The sequence below is a fragment of the Meles meles genome, chromosome X (genome assembly GCF_922984935.1).
Source record: "Meles meles chromosome X, mMelMel3.1 paternal haplotype, whole genome shotgun sequence".
NCBI lineage: Eukaryota > Metazoa > Chordata > Mammalia > Carnivora > Mustelidae > Meles > Meles meles.
In genome coordinates this window covers 80,782,643-80,805,323 of record NC_060087.1, presented here as the reverse complement: position 1 = coordinate 80,805,323, position 22,681 = coordinate 80,782,643, and the positions used below count along the sequence as shown (strand labels likewise).

The 22,681-nt window shown below is 36.0% G+C and overlaps 1 protein-coding gene across 1 annotated transcript; it reads right to left on the bottom strand.

Moving 5' to 3' along the window:
- Positions 1 to 4,329: 4,329 nt before the first annotated feature.
- On the bottom strand, positions 4,330 to 5,042 carry LOC123935309 (ADP-ribosylation factor-like protein 5A). The gene is made up of 2 exons (XM_045996018.1): positions 4,618 to 5,042; positions 4,330 to 4,536 (listed from the first exon to the last, which is right to left on the bottom strand). Exons 1-2 carry the CDS (start codon positions 5,040 to 5,042, stop codon positions 4,422 to 4,424), a joined length of 540 nt encoding a protein of 179 aa, XP_045851974.1. The 3' UTR covers positions 4,330 to 4,421.
- Between the last annotated feature and the right edge of the window lie 17,639 nt (positions 5,043 to 22,681).

The following is a 22,681-nucleotide window of genomic DNA, read 5'->3' as shown; positions in this document are numbered from 1 at the left end:
GAAAGGAAATAGAAAAAAAATCATCTGTTTTGGAAGTGGTGTGCAATAGATAAGATAGTGCAAAGTGCATGCTGAGTTTAGAACTATAGCCTTAGGAGGAGCAGGAACTTAACCCCCATGACTCAGGTACATGTTGCAAGCCTGAGACTAAAGTTTAATCAGGACATAGAGAAGATTCCTCAGCCCCAACTGTGAGACTAAGGGTGGAGTTGCATTCAATTTATAACAGAAAAACCCTTTATGAGGGCAACACAAAAGAAAGACCAAAAGCTGAGGGTGTAGCATATATAGGCAATATCTCTTGAGCAAACCAGCCCCAACCTTAACCACAAGTTATCTCTGGAAGTTAAAGCCTCTGGCACATTGAGAGTAACAATAGCAACAACAAACCTCAAATTGCACAGCAATTAATTAGATTAACTGAAACCCCAGAACTAAAGGATTATCTAAAATTATGCACATTTTTAGACATAAAAATATTCACCTCAGCTTCTGCCATCCTACAGTTTAATTTTAAAAAATTTGCGAAGTGGGGCGCCTGGGTGGCTCAGTGGGTTAAAGCCTCTGCCTTCAGCTCAGGTCATGGTCTCAGGGTCCTGGGATCGAGTCCCGCATCAGGCTCTCTGTTCCATGGGCATCCTGCTTCCCCCTCTCTCTCTGCCTGCTTCTCTGCCTACTTGTGATCTCTGTCAAATAAATAAATAAAAAGTCTTTTAAAAAATTTTGCAAAGTGTAAGAAATAGCAAGAAAAATGACACACTCCCATGAGAAAAAAGGATTATAACCAGATGTATATATGACACAAATGTTGGAACTGACATGTTTTTTTTTTTTAATATTTTATTTATTTGACAGAGAGAAATCACAAGCAGGCAGAGAGGCAGGCAGAGAGAGAGGAGGAAGCAGGCTCCCTGCAGAGCAGAGAGCCCGATGCAGGGCTCGATCCCAGGACCCTGAGATCATGACCTGAGCCGAAGGCAGAGGCTTTAACCCACTGAGCCACCCAGGCGCCCCCTGACATGGGTTTTAAAATACCTATGATTAATATATTAAGTCTCTAATAGAAAATATGGAAAATGTGTAACCAGAAGGATAATTTCAACAGAAAGATGGAAATTACAATAAAGAATCAATAGAAAATGCTGGAAATGAAAACACTGATAGAGATGAAGAATGTCTTCAATGTACTTGTCTGCAGACTTGACAATGAACAAGGGATGAATCCCAAGCCACACATCCAAGAAGTTAAGAGAATAACAAGAAAGAAAACAATCTATCTTTTATCAATTGTAACTTCTAAATTGGAATAATTTAGCAGTCTTTAAAGTAATGAATTTAACTATTGATCAAATATTTTCTTTTTCCAACATGCCTAATAATTTAGTCCTCATCCTCACCATAAATTTAGAGCCTATTTCATACTTTTCAGATTAGATGTAGGTATAGTTTTATTTTAAGAAATTATTTAAAATAATTGTCAAAATAATATTCAATGGCTTATAGTTTCCATTATTAAAATGAACTTTCTTGTTATATATGTATTATCAGAAGCAAGGAAATAATATTTGTTTCTCTACTATTTAGTCATCATCTAGCTTGGTACCATTTGTTTGCTTGATCCCATGTTTTGCTTTTTAAGTGAATTGAATTAAACTAGATAAAATTTATAACAGCAAGTGATATGATTTAAATATTAATGCAACAGTAGTATCAATGATCAGGGATTGACATTTTAGGTGTGCTGCACTTCTAACCAAAGGCAATAACCTTTCTGATTCTTTTCTTTTTTGGCAGTAGAACAGCTGGACTTCCTTCTTTCAAGATGAAAAAAGAAGAAATTGTATTTCCACTATGATACTAGAAAAAAAGGTAATTAGAATAATTTATCCTGTGAGCTTATATATTTGGTTGTTGAAATTTTTTTCAGGCAGAAACAAGTGACGCAATGCTTACTTTATTGGGTATATAAAAAGCTAGGCCTGCTGGGTCTAGAGAAGTAAGTGACTAAAGGGTGAGAATAGAGGATGCTAGAGAAATCTGGAGCCATTTTAATTCTAAGAACCAAGGGCAAAAATGAAAAAAAATGACTAATAAGAAATATAAACTCTCCTATTTTTTAGACTTTTCTACTTTTAGACTATTTTAGTGTAATCTTAATCTCATAATAAATTACAGTAGACCTTCTAACCTCCATGCTGTATTTGAACAACTAAAGCAAGGATATAAATCCTGACTTTTTCTTTTTCACCTATAACAGATGGAATGAATAAACTTTGTCCAAATGACTTACTAATTTATTTACTTCGCCGAGAGGACAAGTAAGTTTTTCTCAATCCAGTAGTACAATTCACTAATTCAATAATTTGTGGAAAAACCCATTAATATGCTCAGCAAATAATGAGTTGATTTGTAAAAATGATACATTTCCCATCTAGCAGAAGAGTAGCAATGAGTGAGGCAAAAAGAATCACATGGTTTACAATGAGAAGATATTTGTTCATTGAATATGATTTTATTTTAAGAGCATTATGACTCTCAAAATCTATCAATGACATGTCAGAAGGTTACCAGTGGTTCTTTTTTTTTTTTTAGGTTTCTATGGGAGTTTTTAATATAAAACAAGTAATTACTAATAGTGATTTGAAAAAGTATAAGAACATATGAATAAAGCTTAGTAATTTAGAATTTACTTTTGTAAAAGCAAGTTGACAAATATTAAAATGTTATACCTGCATTATGAACATTGTAATATAACACACAACACATCTACTGTTAAACACTGATCTCCCATGTCTGACTTGGATTTAGATATTGGGTATATTATATATTACAGAAAGAAACTTTCCAAGTTTTGTCAATGCTTGTGGTATATATAATATGATTCCTCATCAAAATCTGCATGAAATCTAAAAGTCTGGTATTAAAAGTGGTTACTTCTTTTCTTCAATATTCTATAATATGCCAGTTTGGATCAGCTTTCAGATTTTCAGGGAATGAAACATATACAAAGAGAGCACCCACAAGTACGTTTGAACACATTTAGGATAAGTTTGTTTACAATTATAACAGAAATACCTTCAACCATTGTATCTTTCCATTTTCAGTGAAAAAAAATATCCTAAGCAAATATATTTGGGGCCAGTTACTTCTCTATAAAAATGATATATCATGTTGTTCAACTTTTAAACCAAATTCTTAAAAGCATAAAAGTTTGTATTTTATAATTGTCAGTGCATTCATGTGGTGTTAGGTAGATAAAAGGAAACATGTAGAAACAAAAATCTCAAACTATCCCAAGTCCTAAAATGAGAAATTTTCAAATTAAGAAGTAACTTTTTGCTTAGAAAAGAAGCTTTATTTTTCATCTCAAACTCACTTTAAATGCTTGACATACAATTCAATACTTAAGAAGACTATAGGTAAACTATTTAATTAATATTTATAAAGTGATGCTTCTCTGGGCAGACATTTCACACAACAGCTTCCCATTAACATTGGGAAAAAAAATCACTTGATAATTTTAATCACAATTAATGATTGAATGATTAATGGATTAACAATTTTCTCAGTAATTTAGATGGCATAGATCCAATAAAGGAACCAGTCTGATGATTGCTCAACATATAATTCTATCCATTCATAATATTAAGTCAAAAATTTGCAGATACTCCACTCAGCTGGATTACATGCTTTCATGTATATAATTTGATCAACAAAAAATAAGTACACACTGTTGAGCTTTCTCCTTTTCTTTTCTTTTTTTTAAGAGCAGCCCAATGATTTTAGGGGTTGGTTAGTACAATTCAGAGAACACAGGGGGAAAGCACAAAATGGCACTTAACAGCAATGCCAGTACTCATCTCATGATGGTCATTAACTAAGGATATTTTTACTTTTTGTGTTCTTTGCTTTTCTTTAGAACATAATCAAAGCCATAAACTTGAATTTAAGGTATATACACAATACATGCAACCTTATGCAAAATATTTCTCAGAATTAACATTACATTTTAAAGTATTGGAAACAGTATCTGTGCTGATTTGTACTTTGACTTAATGGAACACAAAGAGAATACACCTTCAACTAGGGAGGGTTACACTGATAATAAAGCTCTTGAAGTGAAAAATGTCTTCTTCTCCCTTTGTGCTTACCACAGGCTACACGATGTCCTGAGAGGATTCATTATGAGAAAAATGGCAATCACATCTTTTAAGACCTTGCTTTGGCAGGAACTAATGAGAAAGCAGATTGGAAAATGAGACTTCATCTTTGTTTTCAAATAAGTGGTCTTAATTTTTCTTCTGATAGAAAAAGTTTAGATCAGTTTATTATAAATATATCTAAACCATTAATTTTTGCAGCTTTCAGGTAAAGCCCAGCACTTCGTTTATACAAAGTCTATGAGGAGAGGTCAGTAGAGATCATCTAATCTTAAGTCGTGACATCATCCATTCAAGTGCTTGGCATATTCCCTCACCAGTAAGAGCACAGCATGCCTGGATATGCCACTGGTGATCTTTAACAGAAGTTAGTTTCCGCCCCCCCTGCCTCTCTGCCTACTTGTAATCTGTCTGTCAAATAAATGAATAAAATATATAAAAAAAAGAAGTTAGTTTCAAAAGCTGGGAGATTTCTGCTACAGTCATGCATTCTTTAACATCTTGCTTATTAGAAAAAATCAGCAATCCAGCTTTCCGTGGGTCCTCATGGGCTAACATTTTATAGAGGTCTTCTCTAGTTACAGAAATCCTTTCTCGGTCTGTACTGTCCACAACAACTATTACGAACTCTGTGTTAGTATAGTAAGTGTTCCAAGAAGACCAAAGAGATTCTTGGCCACCAATATCCCACATTAGAAAACGAGTATTATTAATCATTATTTCTTCTGCATTACTTCCTATTGTAGGTGATGTACGTACAACTTCATTCATAGAAAATTGGTAAAGGATGGTAGTTTTCCCTGCATTATCCAGCCCAACAATGATAACTTCGTGCTCCTGGTGATTGAAGAGTCTCCATATTCTGGTGAAGAGAATTCCCATTCTTGGGCAGCAGATGCCCCTCCAGCCACCCAGGCCGTCTGGCCTCCCCCAGCTCAGTCTGAACGGGGGGGGGGGGAGGGGGGGGGCAACAGAAGCGCCAGAGCCTCTGCCTCTGCTACTGCGGCTGCTCCCATGCTGGCTTCCAGTTCGCTTCCTGGGAACTGGAAGGAGGCCGGAGCCCAGGCCCCCCTGCAGAGTGCGAGGCCCTGCGACTGCTGCTGCGGCACTCGCCTGGCTTGCAGACATTGCCGCCGCGTTGTCTGCGATGAGCCTCGCGGGCCACCGTCCTTCCCCAGCTCCTCTCTGGTGGCTGCCTTACTAGTGGTTCTTAATCCAAACATTTATTAACCCCTCGGAGAGTTTGGAAATATACAGGGTATTTTTCCATAGTCATTGGGAATTAGTACTGGCATTTAATGCTTTAGGGCCAGATGTACTAAAGGCTCTTCAATGCACAATTCAGTTTCACACAATGAAGAATTGTGCCCACACCATGACAAGAGTATCCTCTTGAGAAACACTTTGCTATCATCCTTTTGTCCATCACTCAAAAGCCCTACTTAGACAATGTTTTTTCAAAGATAATGTAGTTTATTATGCATAGTTCTCTCCAGGTGTATGGGCAGGAATGAGAAGGGCGCAGAATAAAAGTAAATCAAAGTTAAAGACCTAGTTAAGGAATCAAGAGACAAAGGATATCTCTGAAAAGAGACTGAGGAGAAAATTCAAAGAAGAAAGACTTCTTGGAGGAACAAGAATGGAGGCAAAAGTGTGGGTGGCTACAAAGGTCTTAAAACCTGTTATATCCTATGAGTCACAGTGGGGCAACAAAAGTAGGCCAGTATTGGCTGCTCATACAAGCTGAAGGGATGCTAAAGGGAACATATATTTGCATATGCTTCAAACCACACTCTGTCTCAAATGATTTTTTAGGTAACAGATGAAGTTTATAAATAATATATCATCTTTCTTTAGCCATATTAAGTATATTATGGAGGTTAGGTTTAGATGTGGGTATTACTCAACCTGTGACTTTTCTCCAATTATTAGCAACAGGCTTAAAACTATAACATCTATAGTACAAACAGTGCATTTCTAAAAATAATGCAAGTTGGATAATTTCTTAAATGGACATTCCCACTTCCCATCAAAAATAGCATCTTCGTTTTTCAACTTTTAAACTGATGTAAAGAAATTCTCCGGACATAACTAGGTCTCTGGCTAGGTAGTTTTTGTTTGTTTGCTTGTTTGTTTTGATGCCCAAGTCCTCCTTGTTTCTGCTAGACTACAGCACATTGGAAACCAAGTTCACAAAAGCTGCTTTTTCAGGAATATGAGTTCCCTACATTTACTTGATAATTTTGTGTAAGTAAAGAAAGTAAAACGATTCCATGAAAACTGACATTTTCAAAGGGCTCTTGCATGTCTCAATCTATAGAACCATAAGAAGCACTTTTGTTGGGTGCCTGGGTGGCTCAGTGGGTTAAAGTCTCTAATTCGGCTCAGGTCATGATCCTAGCCCAATCCCCACATCGGGCTCCCTGCTTAGCAGGGAGCCTGCTTCTTCTCTCTGCCTGCCTCTCTGCGGGTTTGTGATCTCTGTCTGTCAAATAAATAAAATCTTTAAAAAAAAAAGCACTTCTTGGGAGGGAGACAAACCATAAATGACTCTTAATCTCACAAAACAAACTGCGGGTTGCTGGGGGGAGGTGGGATTGGGAGAGGGGGAGCGGGCTATGGACATTGGGGAGGGGAGGCGAACCATAAGAGACTATGGACTCTGAAAAACAACCTGAGGGTTTTGAAGGGTCAGGGGTGGGAGGTTGGGGGAACAGGTGGTGGGTGATGGGGAGGGCACGTTTTGCATGGAGCACTGGGTGTTGTGCAAAAAGAATGAATACTGTTACACTGAAAAAAAATAAATAAATAAAAAGGGAAAAAAAAAAAAGCACTTCTGTTGATGTACTTGTTAGTAGAAACAACAATACTTTAAGAAGTATAGATCCCTGAAATATTTTTAAGGAAAAGAGTTCAAATTTCGAAGAAGATAACTTCGCTGGGTGATTTTTCTCCCTTTTCCCTGTGTGTTAGCCTAAAAACAGTGCCCAGTCTGTGCAATATTGGGTGGCTAAGATTCAGGTAGACAGTTGGGAGTCTTGCTATCTTGAAAAAACTAAAATACAGAGTTTGGGACTAGCATGACAGATGGTAAGTAAAGGGAGTCCCATAACAACAACAGCAAGAACAAGAAAAACAACAAAAATCTAGAGAAGGATCCTCAAACTCTGTGTATAAAGTCTATGTATGAAGGTAAACAACAAAGACGAGCATCGAGGTAACAAGATGTTGCAATTATTACAAAAGCAAAAGCAGCTATTTTAGATATATTCCAGGTCATATAGGAAAATAGGTCTATAATGAGAAAAAAAAAGGAAAAGAATATATCAGCAGAAATTAAAAAAAAAATAAGCAGATAGAAATTCTCAAACTAAAATATTTACTATTTCAAGTATATATATATATGTATATATACATATATATATATATATATATATATATATATGTATGGACTCAAACAATAGTGTTCATAGAAGAAAGGGTCAGCGAATTTGAAGAGCAATGTAAGTTATCCAATACAAATAACCAGGATGGAAAAATGCAAAAAAAATGGTTTTGGAAAATTGTGGGGCAATATTAAATAGACTAACATATATGTGATTGGAAACTTAGCATGAGAGAAGAGAAATTTATGGAAAAATTTTGAAAAAATAAACTTATCAAATTTAGTGAAAGATGTAAATTTATAGATGCAAGAAATTCAGTGAGCTCCATGGAGAAATATACTAGGAAAACCACAACTTGGCATATCATAGTCAAACTGATAAAAGACAAAGAGAAAACTTTGAAAGCTCTCAAAAACAAAACAAAACAACAAACAACAACAACAAAAAAAAACTACAGATACGTGTATTTGAAAGTCTAAAAAATAAACATTATAATTCTGAAAAAAAATTGATTCCAATGACTGTTGACCACTCATCAGAAACAATGGAGCCAAAAATTCTGTAAGCCAACCACATTTTTCTAATTGTTTTGTTTTAATATAGTTGACACACAGTGTTACATTAATTTCAGTTGTACAAAATAGTGATTCAATATCTCTATACATTATGCCATGCTAACCACAAGTGTAGCTATCATACAACACTGTTACAATATCACTGATATCAATTTCATATGATGTACCTTGCATTCTCATGACTTCTTCACTCCATAACTAGAAACCTGTATCTCTCAATCTCCTTCACTTATTTTGCCCACTTCATCCCGCCCCCTCCGAGCAACAATCAGTTTGTTCTCTGGAAGTATAGGTCTGAATCTGTTTTTTGTTTGTTTGTTTATTCATTTGTTTTGTCAGATGTGATCTATATCTATCTTTATCTATCTGTATAATATATATATATGTATATCTGTATAATATATATATGTATATATGATGGAATATATAAAAAAGGTAAGATCTTGCTGTTTGCAACAACATGAATAGATCTGGAGAATACCATGCTAAGTGAAACAAGTAAGACTGAGAAAGACAAATATCATATGAAAATGCCATATGATTTCACTTATATGTGGAATCTAAAAAGCAAAACAAAAATAGACCAATGCTTTTTTTTATGATCTGGGAAGAAAATAAAATCTGAAATCGAAATAAAACAAAAATTTTCATCAAAAATGAAGATAAACTAATGGGACAATCATATAACTGACTACGAAAATAATGTTATTTCTACAAGAACTGCACTATAAGAAATGCTAAAAGAATTCTTTTCTGGATGAAGAGAAATGAGTCCAGAAAGAAATTTATAACATCAGACAAGAACAAAGGGCACCAGAAATGGAAAATATGTAGGTAAATATGAAAGAATTATTTTTTCCTTTTAATTTTCTTAAAATACATATGACTATTTAAAGGAAACTTTTTGCGATATTGTTGGTTTTATAATTATGTAGATGTAATGCATAAAACAGAGTTTACCAAACTATAGTGCAGGAGAGAAATGCATCCTGATATCTGTTTTTGTACAACCTATGAGCTAAGAATGGTTTTTATATTTATATTTTTAATTATTTAAAAATGATAGAATATCTCATAACACTTGAAAATTTTATCAAATTCAAATTTCGGTGTCCACATATAAAGATTTATTTGAACACTGTCATTCATTTATTTACATATTGTGTATGGCTTTTTGATTACATCATGCAAAAATTAACTGAAAATGGATCATAGAATTAAAGATAAAATCTTAGCCATTCTGACTGGTGTGAGGTGATATCTCATTGTGGTTTTGATTTGTATTTCCCTGATGCCGAGTGACGTAGAGCACTTTTTCATGTGTCTGTTAGCCATCTGGATGTCTTCTTTGCAGAAATGTCTGTTCATGCTATCGTGAGTGCTGTGAAGTGTGTAAACCTGGCGATTCACAGACCTGTACCCCTGGGGATAAAAATACATTATATATTTATTAAAAAATAAAAATTTGGAAGGGGAGGCGAACCATAAGAGACTATGAACTCTGGAAAACAACCTGAGGGTTTTGAAGGGTCAGGGGTGGGAGGTTGGGGGAACAGGTGGTGGGTAATGGGGAGGGCACGTTTTGCATGGAGCACTGGGTGTTGTGCAAAAACAATGAATACTGTTACGCTGAAAAAATAAATAAAATGGGAAAAAAAAAGAATTAAAGATAAAATCTGAAGTGACAAAATACCTAGAATAAAACAGTATAATATCTTTTTCAGCTTGAGGTTGACAAAGATTGGTTAGACAAAGCACAAAAACTATAATCATAAAAGAAAATGAGCTTCATCAAATTTAACTTTCATTTCTCAATAATAAAAAGGCAAGCCAAAGAGTAAGAAGAAACAGCCACCAACTGAGGAATTTGTATTATATATATCTGACATGACTTGTATTCAGAATGTATAAAGAGTTCTTAACTCTTTAAAAACACTCAATCACAAGACATAGTAGTTTTTTTTTATTGTTGCTATAATAATTTACTAAAAACTTAGTGGCATAAAAGCAACATAAATTTATCTTACAATTCTGAAGGTCAAAAACAACATAAATTTATCTTACAGTTATGAATGTCAGAAGTCCTAAAATCAACGTGTTGGCAGGGCTGCATTCCTTCTGAAGGCTCTAGAGGAAGATCTATTTCAAAGTCATTTTCAGTTTATAGAGACCATAGACATTCCATGTCTTATTCATGGCCATTTTCTCCATCTTAAAGGCCAATGGCATAGCATCTTCAAATCTCTACTTCTTTATTTCTCTAAAAATCTTTCTCTCTCTCTCTCCTCTACTTGTGTGGTCATATTTCTTTCTCTGACTCTGCTCCTCCTTCTTACTTTTTATTAGGACCCTTGTGATTAGATTGGTCACACTGGGATAATTTAATTTCCTCATCTCAAAATATTTAACTCAATCACATATGTAAAGTTCCTTTTGTAAGATATAGGCAGGTTTTGGAAATTAAAATGTAGTCATGGGAAGAAGGGCATAATTTGATTTCCCATAAAAGACAAACATCCCAGTATGTTAAGGGGTAACAAATTGAACAGATACCTTACAAATGAAAATGCAGAAATGAACGGTTAATTAACACAAAAAAGATGACCAACATTATTAATTAGGAAAATTCAAAAGAAAACCACAAAAAGGACCATTACTTACACATTGGAATGGATAAAATTTTAAATTCTGACAATACAAAGTGGTAATGAGACTGTGTTATGAATAAAACCCTCATACATTGTTGATGGGATGCAAAATGGTCCAGCCACTTTGGAAAACAATTTGACAAATTCTTACTATATGATGCAGTAAATCTATTCCTAGGAGTTTAAATAAAGAAATGAAAATCCACACACACACACACACACACACACACACACACACACACACACACAGACACACACACACACACACACTCCAAACAAATAAACAAATGAAAAAAAAAACTTTTACATGAATGTTCAGAGCAGCCTTCTTCATAATAGCCCAAACTAAAAGCAATCAATTGTAATTTGATGACAGAGTAGAAAGGAAACTAAGGGAAAAACATAAGCTGACACCCCAAAATTCACACCCCACTCCCAGATGGTGTATGTGTGACATTCTTCAGGGACTCCTATCTGTCCTACAGCTAATGGAAGGAAAAACAAATGGTTAACTTAAGAGATTGCAGTGCTACTGGACAGGAGTCTCCCACAGTTCACAAATGCTTTAGTGATTTACAAGAAAAAAAGAAGTTCTTATCAATAACTGAACTTCCAGAAGGAAACTCCCAACTATCTTAATGTTAATGATTTACTTGAGGGACAAACAACCTTAACTTGACAATGGAAAGGCCTCCAAATTCTTGTAGGTCCTCTTTAGCATATAAAAGTTCTTTTGAGGGGCACCTGGGTGGCTCAGTGGGTTAAAGCCTCTGCCTTTGGCTCAGGTTGTGATCCCAGAGTCCTGGGATGGAGCCCCACATCGGGTTCTCTGCTTGTGGGGAGACTGCTTCCCTTCCTCTCTCTCTGCCTGCCTTTCTGCCTACCTGTGATCTCTGTCTTTCAAATAAATAAATAAAATAAAATCTTTTAAAAAAAAGTTCTTTTGAAAAACCTCTCTTTTTCCTTACCTCCCACAACTCCCAAGTATATGATCAGTCCCCTCTCAGAGTTTGGTGTAGCAGTTCTTTCTGTCCATGGGTCTTGTCCCAGTGCTATAATAAAATAACCATTTTGCAACACAGATATCTCAAGAATTCTTCCTTGGCCATCAGTTCTGGACCTCGCCCTACCACCAACTCACCTACATTCAAAAGCTACATTATATTTATACAGTATAATGCCACTCAGCCACAAAAGAAACAAACCATCAATGTGCATAATATTGAATAATTATGAGTCTCAAAAACATTATGCTGAGGAAAAGAAATCAGATACAAAAAAATACATTTTATAATATGAAGTTCTAAGTGGACCAAATTAATCCATATATTAAAAATCATATCATTTGTTAACTGTATAGGCATAAAGAGAGTTGATTGCCAACAGCTAGGATTGTTTCACTGTTTACACAAATGTATACATGCATCAAAATATATGGAATGCAATGGTTAAAATGGATGAACATTTTGTGTTCTAATTGTATTTCAATAAAGTTGAAAAATATATTATGGAATTTTAAAAAACATCAAAGAATAAGAATATAACTGAAAGCAAATGACAATTTATTAATTTCAGAGTTTTATCAATTTATTAATTTATAAATTATAAATTTATTTGTAAATTATAAATAATAAATTATTATTTGTAATAAATAAATCATATAATTCATAAATTAAATTATGAATCAAATCATAAATTAATTTATAAATTATATATAATAAAATTACAAATAATTCATAAATTATAAATTAATCTATAAATTATATAAATTATAATTTATGATCTATAATTTTTATAATTTTTATAATTTTATAATTTGTCATTTATAATTTTTATAATTTTATAATTATATATAATATATATAATTATGTATATTATTTTATAATTATATACAATTATATGTAATTAAATTTTATAATTTTATAATTTTTATATTTTATAAGTTTTATAATTTTTAATTTTTATAATTTATAAATTATAACAATTATAAATTAATTATAAATTAATTTATGAATTATATGTGTACATTTTAAATGTAAAATTATATGTACACATATAATTCATAAATTATAAATCATATATAAATGTATAGATTATAAATATAATTCATGAATTACATATATTGTATATAATTTATAAATTAATTTATGAATTATAAATTATAAATTAATTTATAAATTATATATTATATAAAAATTATATTTATAAAAATTATAAAAATATAATAAATTATGTTTATAATTTATAAATAAATAAATTAATTAATTAATGGGTGCCAGGCTCCACCCCAGGACTGTGGGATCATGACCTGAGAGGAAGGCAGAACCTTCACCAACTGAGTCACCCAAGCACCCCAAAAGGTGGTTTTATTTAAGCACAGGAACAGGACCTATGGTAGAAAAAGCTACACTGGAGTCATGAGGAATAGTTCATTATATACTTTCAAGCAGAGAGGGAGTTAGGGATAGCGTAAGTCTCTAAGGAATTTTAGAAGCAAGGTTTCCAGGATCTTGAGGGGCTAGTTATTGTTGGAAAAAGGTCATTTATTACTGTCTAAAAATAGAGTCATGAGACCCTTCAGATCTATATCAATGGGTTATATGCTTGGGGGATAATTGCCAACATATATCTTATGGGGTAGAGGTAAAGAAGGTTTCCAAAGAAATTTTTATAGGTTAAAGTAAACTTATAGGGCCCTGGAGGTTGGGCTAAGATTGCCTTTTGCCCTTAGGAAAGTATTAATATTCAGGTAATTGAGTTCCTAGAGGAATGTTACTTTGCCTATTTCAAGGATTTGTCAATATGCTGTAGGTAGTAAGGGAATTTAATAATTTTTCTTTTGCCATTGTTTCCCACATCAAATATACATGGGAAAAAAGGGTAAGTAGAGCCCTAGTTCTCATGTTCCAGTGGGGAACACTTTACGATAATCACCTAAATAAGAAAACTTCAGAGTGTTATAAACATTATAAAGAAAATAAAATAAGGTGATAAAATAATGACTTGGGGACTCATGGCTACTTAAGGTACTTAAGATGTTGCAGATGTTCCGAAGCAACCAAGAAACTCAAACGGCATGCAGAGAACTGGGACAACACAGCTTTATTAACACCAGCAAGCTCAGCAGGATGACTCCCAAAATCTGAGACCTTGACAGGGTTAGGTGTAAGTTTTTATGGTTACAGGTGATGGGGGATGGTAACAGGATGTTTTCACAGTCTCTCAAGGCCAAATGGCCCCTTCATGTGGAAGTATAATCTATGAGGGGGTGTCTCAGGAGAGTACTAAATCACCCCTGGAGACTTGTTTCCTTTTCTTTTCTTAATCAAACAGGACAGGCATCTGGTTTTTTCCTTCTGCCTCAGCAGGAGCAATGACTTGTTACCTTATCTTAACCAAATGGGATGGCCATTTGGTCTTTACTTCTGCCCTAGCAGGAGCAATGGGGAGCAGCGGACAGGAAGGGGCTGGGGCCCAGGAGTCTCTATCTGCCTTATGTCCCCCCTCTTGATGATTGGCAGAGGTACCCTAGAGATCATCATTATCTAGAAGGCAAGGATACAGGCTGTCACGTGTTGAGAGATGGTATTTCTGATGAAACAGATGAGGCTGTTGAAGAGAAAAGGACCAAGGGTAACTAGGAGGAGTAGGGACAATAAAGGGCCAGCTAGGGGTAATAGCCAAGATGTCCATGATTGTGCACTGAGACCCCAAGATGTGAGATCTTCTTGATGACACTGAATGCATTCCTGGAGCTCATGAACCTTGGAGGTGACGATCCCGAACTGGTGGACATAGTAGCAGCATTCTTCCTGTAGGAAGAGACAGGCTCCTCCCTTTTCAGCAGTGAGGAGATCTAGGGCTCACCAGTTCTGGAGAGCTATTACCGCCAGACTGGAGAGTTGTGTCTGGAGGTACGTTAATGAATCTGCTATAAATTCCATGTCATCGTTCAGTTCCTGTGAAAGCCTGAAGTAAAAGTTAAGGGAAGTCCCAAGGCCTGATGCACCAGTAGCTATACTGGCAAAGGCTCCATCCTCCATAATGTGGCCTTTGGTTTTTAAGACAGTCTGGACCTGATGTGAAGTCATTACAGTTGGGGGCTGTCTCATAACTAGGTTTGAGGCTCCTTTTACCAGGAGTACTGTTCTATGCTTAGAAAGCCTTTGTTTATAATTGTACCTCAACAGAGGTGGCTTCTAGGATATATATAAATAAGAAATACCATTAAGCTCTTTTTTGGGGTATTAGTATTCTAATTACAAAGGATCACTGGCAAGTGGGAAAAACCCTGTCTCAGGAGATAGGCTATTCCCAAGTGCATTACCCAACCAATCATAAAGAAAGTGGGGCCATCTATTATCTCCACAAGTCCATAGTTAATCCTATGGAATGGGGTATGATTCTGGCTTTTAGGGAGTGATTTCATTATCCCAGCCACACAGAGCTGGTCAAGGTGATAAGTTACAAAACTGTTGGGGAATCAGTCCCATTTTCCAGCTGTTTAATCATATGCCATGGGGTCCTGTTATTATTATCCCCACAGAATATTAAGCAAGAAGATCATCTAAATGAGTTATTGTGTAACTTCTCTGACCTTTGCCTCAAGTTGTCTAGGTTAAGTAAACAATATTAAAAGACAATCAAACCTAGAATCCACAAGGTGTGAAATTAAAACATAATTTTTTTCTTTAAAATAACCCTCAATTCTAGAAATGGCCAAATCAAGATGAATTTATTTGAAGAACAAGTCCAGTTTTTAACAGATTTGGCCTAATTATTTACATAAGCTCAGCAAGAACAGTGAGTGATCATATAGATCTTTTAGAATCTGCTTTGCTGGAACTTATTATAAGGAATCTCTAGATTGAACTTTTAAGTAGCCTCTCCAGCCCAGAAGCCAAGCCAAGTACTTGCCATCAGACATGCCTGCAATACCTATAGATTTGGGCAGATTCTGCTTCACGAGGTCCCCAAAGTATCCTGAGGTTCCTGCACCTGCCAGGAAGTGACATTCTTTACTCACCTGGTGAGGCTGGTGGGAACTCTGTAAGCAAGGTATCAGGCCAACAGTTCCAAGGGGCTTTATGGCTCCATGTTTCATAAAGTCAACCTTAGTTCCTTTAAGCTGTCTGGTCATATCTGAGTCTATGCATATCTTTCTCAAATATGACATTCCAGTCAAAGCCCTGGTAAAATAACCCATGTTTCCAATGGTGTCTTGTTACAAGGAGAACAGATTCTTAATGATCTTATGCAAATGACTGATTGATATGGAAGAATACTTACTGAGACCATTTGAGTTTCAGAGGGTTCACACAGAGAGAAAAGTTGAATACTTTGATTTGTTTACAAATGAATATTTTACATTTCTTTAAGTCACAGATAACTTAAGTAAAATTTTCCTTAGTGTGGAAGAGTAAGCATTAAAGAGCCAGTGATATTTCAAACAAGAGTCACAACACTAAGAGATACAATACTATAATCTTTTAGTTCATTTAGTCCCATGTTACTAATTCTGGTTTAGTTTGAATGCAGCTATAGTTAGTTCTGGAAATTTTTTCCCATTTCAGTTTTAGGATTTTCAATATATTGAATACCTGTATCCTTCCTGAAAGTCCTTTATATGAATCTCCTTTAAGGTGAAACTCATTTTATAAGATAATTAAAACAATTATAAATGACAAAAACTTAGAATAAATATGGTTAAAGAGCTGATGCAATGAGAGTTTATAATTTAGCTGGCAAGAAAATCAGGTCATTTCTGCGATGTATAATATTTCCATAATTAAATATCAAGTGCTGACCTTATCAAAACATTAAAGCTTTAGGAAATGTATAGAACCTCTAGAATCATTGTAGCATTTACCCAAATGTAACCTAAGGTTTATCATTTGTTTAGCAGTACTTCCTGAATAACTTAGCATACCAAGGAAAAGTCTAATGAGTTAAAGAGATTTCATTTACAATTTAAATCTTGTCAACATTTGGGAAAATCTTAGAAAGTTTTAAAGCACATGCCTAAATATAATTGGGGATGTTAAACACCTCATATAGGCAAAATGTGGAAAATGGTTTTCCTGGACAGGCAATTAGGAAACAACTGTTTATGTTTTCTTCTTAACATCAGATCGATTAACCTAAGAAAATTTTGTCCTTTTAAACAGAAAGAAAAGCAGCTTTCTATACCAGTGTCTTTTTTTCCCATTTCACTCTTAGTCTGTTGTGACCACACTTAAAATTCTTTTTCTGAAGATTTCCCTTCACAAACCTTCTATAACTTTCCTTTGCATTTAACCAATGCATATGTCCCAAGCCATTTCCTTCCAAATAACCATCTCATTTAGGACAAAATTCCCTTCTTTTACTTTGACAAAATGCATTATCTCTTATCTCTTTTATAAATCTCCTACTTTTCCACATACAGAGTTGTTTCCCTTATTTCCATCAGTTATAGTTATAGTTAGCAGAATTTTGTACTCTTAGAAACACCTCAGTCTCTAGTGATGGCTAAGTATTAACTGATTGTGAGCGGTTACAACAGAATTCTTTAGATGGCAAATTTATGAATCAGTTAAGCACAAAACAAGTTTTCCAACAGATTTAAATATTCTAGTTTCTTTGCAGTAGGAAGTCAAAGGCACAAACCTATGTCCAGTAATCAATGCTTTAGAATTCTATTCCATTTGGAAAAGACCTAGATGCCCACAATTTAATTCCACTTGGCATCCAACCAAAACTTTAAAGTTTCAAGTTACAAAAGATTTTGAAAGCTACATTAACAATTATCCATGAAAAATTTGATGAGACAATTAACCATTTTAGTTATCTTTTACTAACAACCCAACAGAGGTAACATGAGGTTGTTTGACCTTCAGTAAACCTTGATAGAATAAAAGTTTCACATTTAGGGGCACCTGGGTGGCTTAGCGGGTTAAAGCCTCTGCCTTCAGCTCAGGTCATGATCCCGGGGTCCTGGGATCGAGCCCCGCATCGGGCTCTCTGCTTGGCTGGGAGCCTGCTTCCTCCTCTCTCTCTCTGCCTACTTGTAATCTCTATCTGTCAAATGGATAAATCTTAAAAAAAAAAAAGTTTCACATTTACTGTTGATAACATAAAAGACATATCTGTCTGAACTAAACCAACAAACATACTTTAAATGCTGAAATATGTTTCACCAGGATCTTTCCCATGGTCAATTTTTCACCTGAGACACATGGGGGAATCTGGAGTTGGATGGTGGTAGGTACTGGGGTGCTCTTATTGCTCACTGACAGTGAAGGGAGGAGCTGTCATGCCTGAGGTGCTGAGGATGCTCTAAAAGCCATTAATGCAGGCTGCACCCAAGGTGGTACAGAAACAGGAAAAAGGGATAGGGAGGCGGAAGAGACAAAATGCTGCCAGAGGCCAGAGAAAGTGTTCCCAGTTCAGGAGATCATCAGCTCCAGAGGAGAAGATGCCATGTTTTCCCGCCTACAAGGGGGGATAGACAATCCACACTGGGCCAGAGAAGACAGGGAATTTCCCTGAAACAAAGGATATTTTTTTGGCAGCTGCTTGGGAATATTTCTTAAAGTCCCCATCCTGAAGGACACCTGGGATTTTGATATGAGCCGAAGACAGACACTTAACGACTGAGCCACCCAGACAACCCCCACTTTCTCTTAAAGATAAATATGAGAACTTCTTTTATTTTACATCCTGTTTGTACCAAGTTTCCTGTGGGCTGTCAGAGCTGCTAAATCAGGCCCTGGGTCAGAGGACTGTGGTCCCCACAATTTCTGATTGGTTCATCCTTGTGAGCTCATCCTGCTGTCCCTGATGGCGCCCCAGGTCAGGGCCTCCCTGATAGGCTTTGCTTTATTACAGCCTTTTGTTTCATGAAAGATATCTCTGAAGGATGTGGATCCAGTTCCAAGCAGCCTTTTCCACCCTTGGGAAGTAAAAGGCTATCTTCTTACTTGCTAAGGACTGGGGACAGTTTTTAAGTACAAAGGGTAGGGAAGCCTATGTTACAAAGAATATATGGTGCACCATTGCCTCCTAGAGGCCAGAGAAACACAGCGCCATACATTGTTAATGAAAATCCATCTGTTCCACTCTTTCACTATGAAGAGCCCTGGAGATCATGACAAACAGAGGAAAGAACAATGCCTCTGCAGAAGAATGCCCAAAGATAACCTGCAAAACAGTTTTCCATACAAAAGCCTCCTGCAGTCCCACCCCAGAACTATACTAACAGTGGCAAAAGATACACCAACTGAAGTCCCCAGAAAGAGAAGGGGGAAGTCTTGGAGCTGCACTGCAATTGGTGGGTTTTGAGCTTGTGCACAGGGGTTAAGTGAGGTCAGTGCCAAGTTCATTGAGCAGGTCCATTACTGGTTTCTGATCCTATCCAAGTGTCAGGAACACAGATTTACTGATCTGTCCTCCCAAGCTCCCGAATCTGCACGGCCCTACTGGTGGCACCTGTACACATGCCTGTGAATGCGTTCACTCATGCATTCACACCAAAGTTACTAGAGTTCCTCCCCTCCAGGAGGCCCTGACCTGTGGAATTCCTTTCTGAAATTCCTTCTTGTCCCTTACTATTGATGCAGAACCATACCCATGGGGGAAGTATTCTAGCTATTTCTAACCAGGAGTCAATATATGGAGGCTGATCTGGGTGCCCTGGATTTTCTGTGACCACATGGTAAACACGATGGATGGTGGGCAAATCTAAGGTTCCTTCTCGGGGCCATCCAGCATCAAAAGTAAGCCATTCTAGCTTGCAGATGGTCCTGAGTTTTCCCGGGGTCATGTGAATCCCATGGTCACCACTGAAGCCCCCCCCCCCTTTTTTTTAAGTTTTTAAGCATGAAATCTAAGACTGTAGGTTTACTGGGTTTCCCGCCCATTGTGAATGGCATCAAAAACAAAGGGTGGGGTACTTTCAGATGCTGTCCTGCTCGGGTCCCTCACGGGAACTTAGGAGCATCTTAGCTAAGTTCTATCTGTATAAGCCCTGGACTAGGCTACTCCATGGAGTAGATGCTCGTTATGCCATATGATGCTCCGTGAGACTCTGGGAACAGCCCACTCAGACTCTGTAGCTGAAACAGTGGAGCCATACAGACACAATCATATACACAAGCGTTTCTCAGATTCAAACAGTTTGGACAACCCCCTGAGTATCCCTGACTGATGGGAGGTGATCAGGCTTTCCTTCCATCCTTAACAGATGGGTCTGGCTTGGATAGTGCCCCTGGGGCTTACCTGGTTTGATGGGTGGATACAGTCAGTTGTCCCCAATCTCCTATTGTTGGTCCAGCAAGGCAGAGGTGAGCTGCGGCTGCCTGGGGAAAAGCCAGCCTTTGGTCCACTGAAATCAGTGGGGCAACCTAAACCCTAGGGTAGGTACTCTGTCTGTCCTCCACGGCCCATCTCCTGTCCCACACCAGTGGCACAATGGACCACCATGGTTGGGCTTCCCGGTCAGGGAACCAAATGTTGCAGAAGTTCTGAGGTGACCAAGAAACTCAAGCAGCATGCGGAGAGCTGGGAGAACACAGCTTTATAAACACCAGTGGGCTCAGTGGGATCACTCCCGAAGTCTGAGCCCCCAACAGGGTTAGGAGATTTTTATGGTTACAGGTGATGGGGGATGGTAACGGGATGTTTTTGCAGTCTCTCAAGGGCAAATGGCCCCTTCATGTGGAAGTATGATCTATGAGGAGGCATCTTAGGAGAGTGGTAAATCATCCTGGAGACTTGTTTCTTTTTCTTTTCTTAATCAAACAGGACAGGCATCTGGTTTTTTTCTTCTGCCTCAGCAGGAGCAATGACTTGTTACCTTATCTTAACCAAATGGGATGGCCATTTGGTCTTTACTTCTGCCCTAGCAGGAGCAATGGGAAGCAGGGAAAGGGAAGGGGCTGGGGTCCAGGCGTCTCTATCCGCCTCAAAGACTTGGGAGTGGTTAAATGACATTAAAGCTGAGATTTATGTTCTGAGCATTAGTCTGTCGAAGTGACAGTGTAAAGCAGTGTTCATTGTCAAATAAGTATTATAAACAGTAAAAATAAAGGCATAAGTGTATTGTTGCCTAGATTTCATTGAAGGTAATTTTCACTTAGGTACTGAAACTGACAGAATAATTGGAATAATTGGAAAGGAATAATTATGAGATCTATTCCATAACATTTACTTCAATCTGTTTTTTTTTTTTTCAATCTTTTATTTTTCTTATCTACTACATAATATTCTAATTCAATCCCTGTATTATGTTCACATGGTACCTTTAACATCTATGGTAAGTATCATGTCAGTGTAATTATTTGTTGTTATATCTGACTCTTCAATTAAATTAATACTATCTGCAAAATATAAGCTTGTATTAATCAGCACCAGGCATAGTAGAGAAACTCAGTGTTTGTGTGAATGTCTACTACATAGTCACCCATCTTTCTTCCTCCATCTTCACCCCATCTTCATCTTTTCTGAAAAGAGCAACTGCATTAAACCTTGTAAGACAAAGCACCCAGTATTTGTCCATACTGCATATTGTCTTCAAAATACAAGCTCCTGGAAATCATAGCACTTTTTTTTTTCATATAATTGTTTGTGGATTAGAATGTTTACCATAAAAGCAACAGGGACATAGACTATAAGTAGTTGAGAGGCACAATATTTAATGGTTAACTCTACTGACTCTGAATTCACATGCATATGTTAAAATCTTTACCTAGTTTCAAGTCCCAACTCTGCCACTTAGGCAGGCCACTGAACCTTTCTGTGCCTCAGTTTCTACAACTGTAAAATTAAGACAAAAATGATGTCTATCTCATAAGATAGTTATAAATATTAAATAACTCAATACTTTAAAATGGTTAGAATAGTGCCTTGAGTATAGTGTGCATGAACTTAAAAATAGCTATTATCATTATTGTTCTTATCATATTATTATTACAGGGGTGAGATTATGTAAAATGGAGTTATATAAGTCAGAATGAGAAAAATAAATGAAGAAAAGAAGTTGTATTTCTATAAAGATGATGGGCTTCCTTTATTCAGCTACAATCTTTTCTCTACTCCTTCCATTGAATCACATCCTTTGCTTATGCTCATTTTTAAACTTTCCTTTTCAGCTTTCCTTTTATGACTGAGTTTCACTGTGAATTTGAGTTGTAAAGTGCTATATTTGATAGTTCTAGTATAAAAATAATTTGTTTTTCATTTGTCTAAATTTTATGTAAACACTTTATTTGATGTTCCAAAGATATGTTAAGGTTAAAAACTGTATTAGTCCTACATTTATAATTAGAAATTAATTTTTAGAATGAGTTTGACAGAAGACATTTTTTTTTCTTGGGTCTTTAAAAAAAAGTCCTTCCTATATAGTTTGTTTTGAGAAAATTATTAAACCTTTAATTATAATAAAGCAGAGTATGCATTTGAAGGAACAAAAGAGCACAACCCTTATGATAACCATTTGATTTTATAGTCTACCAAATCAAGTGTGCTCCAAACTAGTTTCTTGTGAACATATATAAGCAGAATTTCACACTTCAAGAGATGATTTCTCATTGATTTGCTTGGAGCAAAACAAAACACTCTGCTAAAAAGATTATGGAAAAGTCATCTAAGCTGTAAATTCTTAATAAGTTTATATTCATTTAGAAAAAAGACCTTAAAAATACTGAAATTGTTGAAGACCTAATGCTTTGTTTAATGACAATATGTTATAGTTTGTGTTGCTCTACACTTTTAAATAATGAGATAACACTAGGGAAGGAATTTGCTAAATCATCATTGTAAACAAAAAGTAGAAGAAAAGATTTTGCCTTTGTAATCTATTTCAGTGCATTCTATGGTGTCTTTATAGACTTTCCAAATAACCATATAGTTTGCTGGTGAGTATAAAACAACAG

What these genes read in the sequence shown, in the direction of transcription:
- LOC123935309 (XM_045996018.1), bottom strand. Translation starts at nt 5,042, where the DNA reads ATGGGAATTCTCTTCACCAGAATATGGAGACTCTTCAATCACCAGGAG. An exon ending in GCAGAAATCTCCCAGCTTTT is followed by an intron (nt 4,537 to 4,617) that starts GAAACTAACTTC and finishes GCAGGGGGGGCG; the next exon opens with GAAACTAACTTCTGTTAAAG.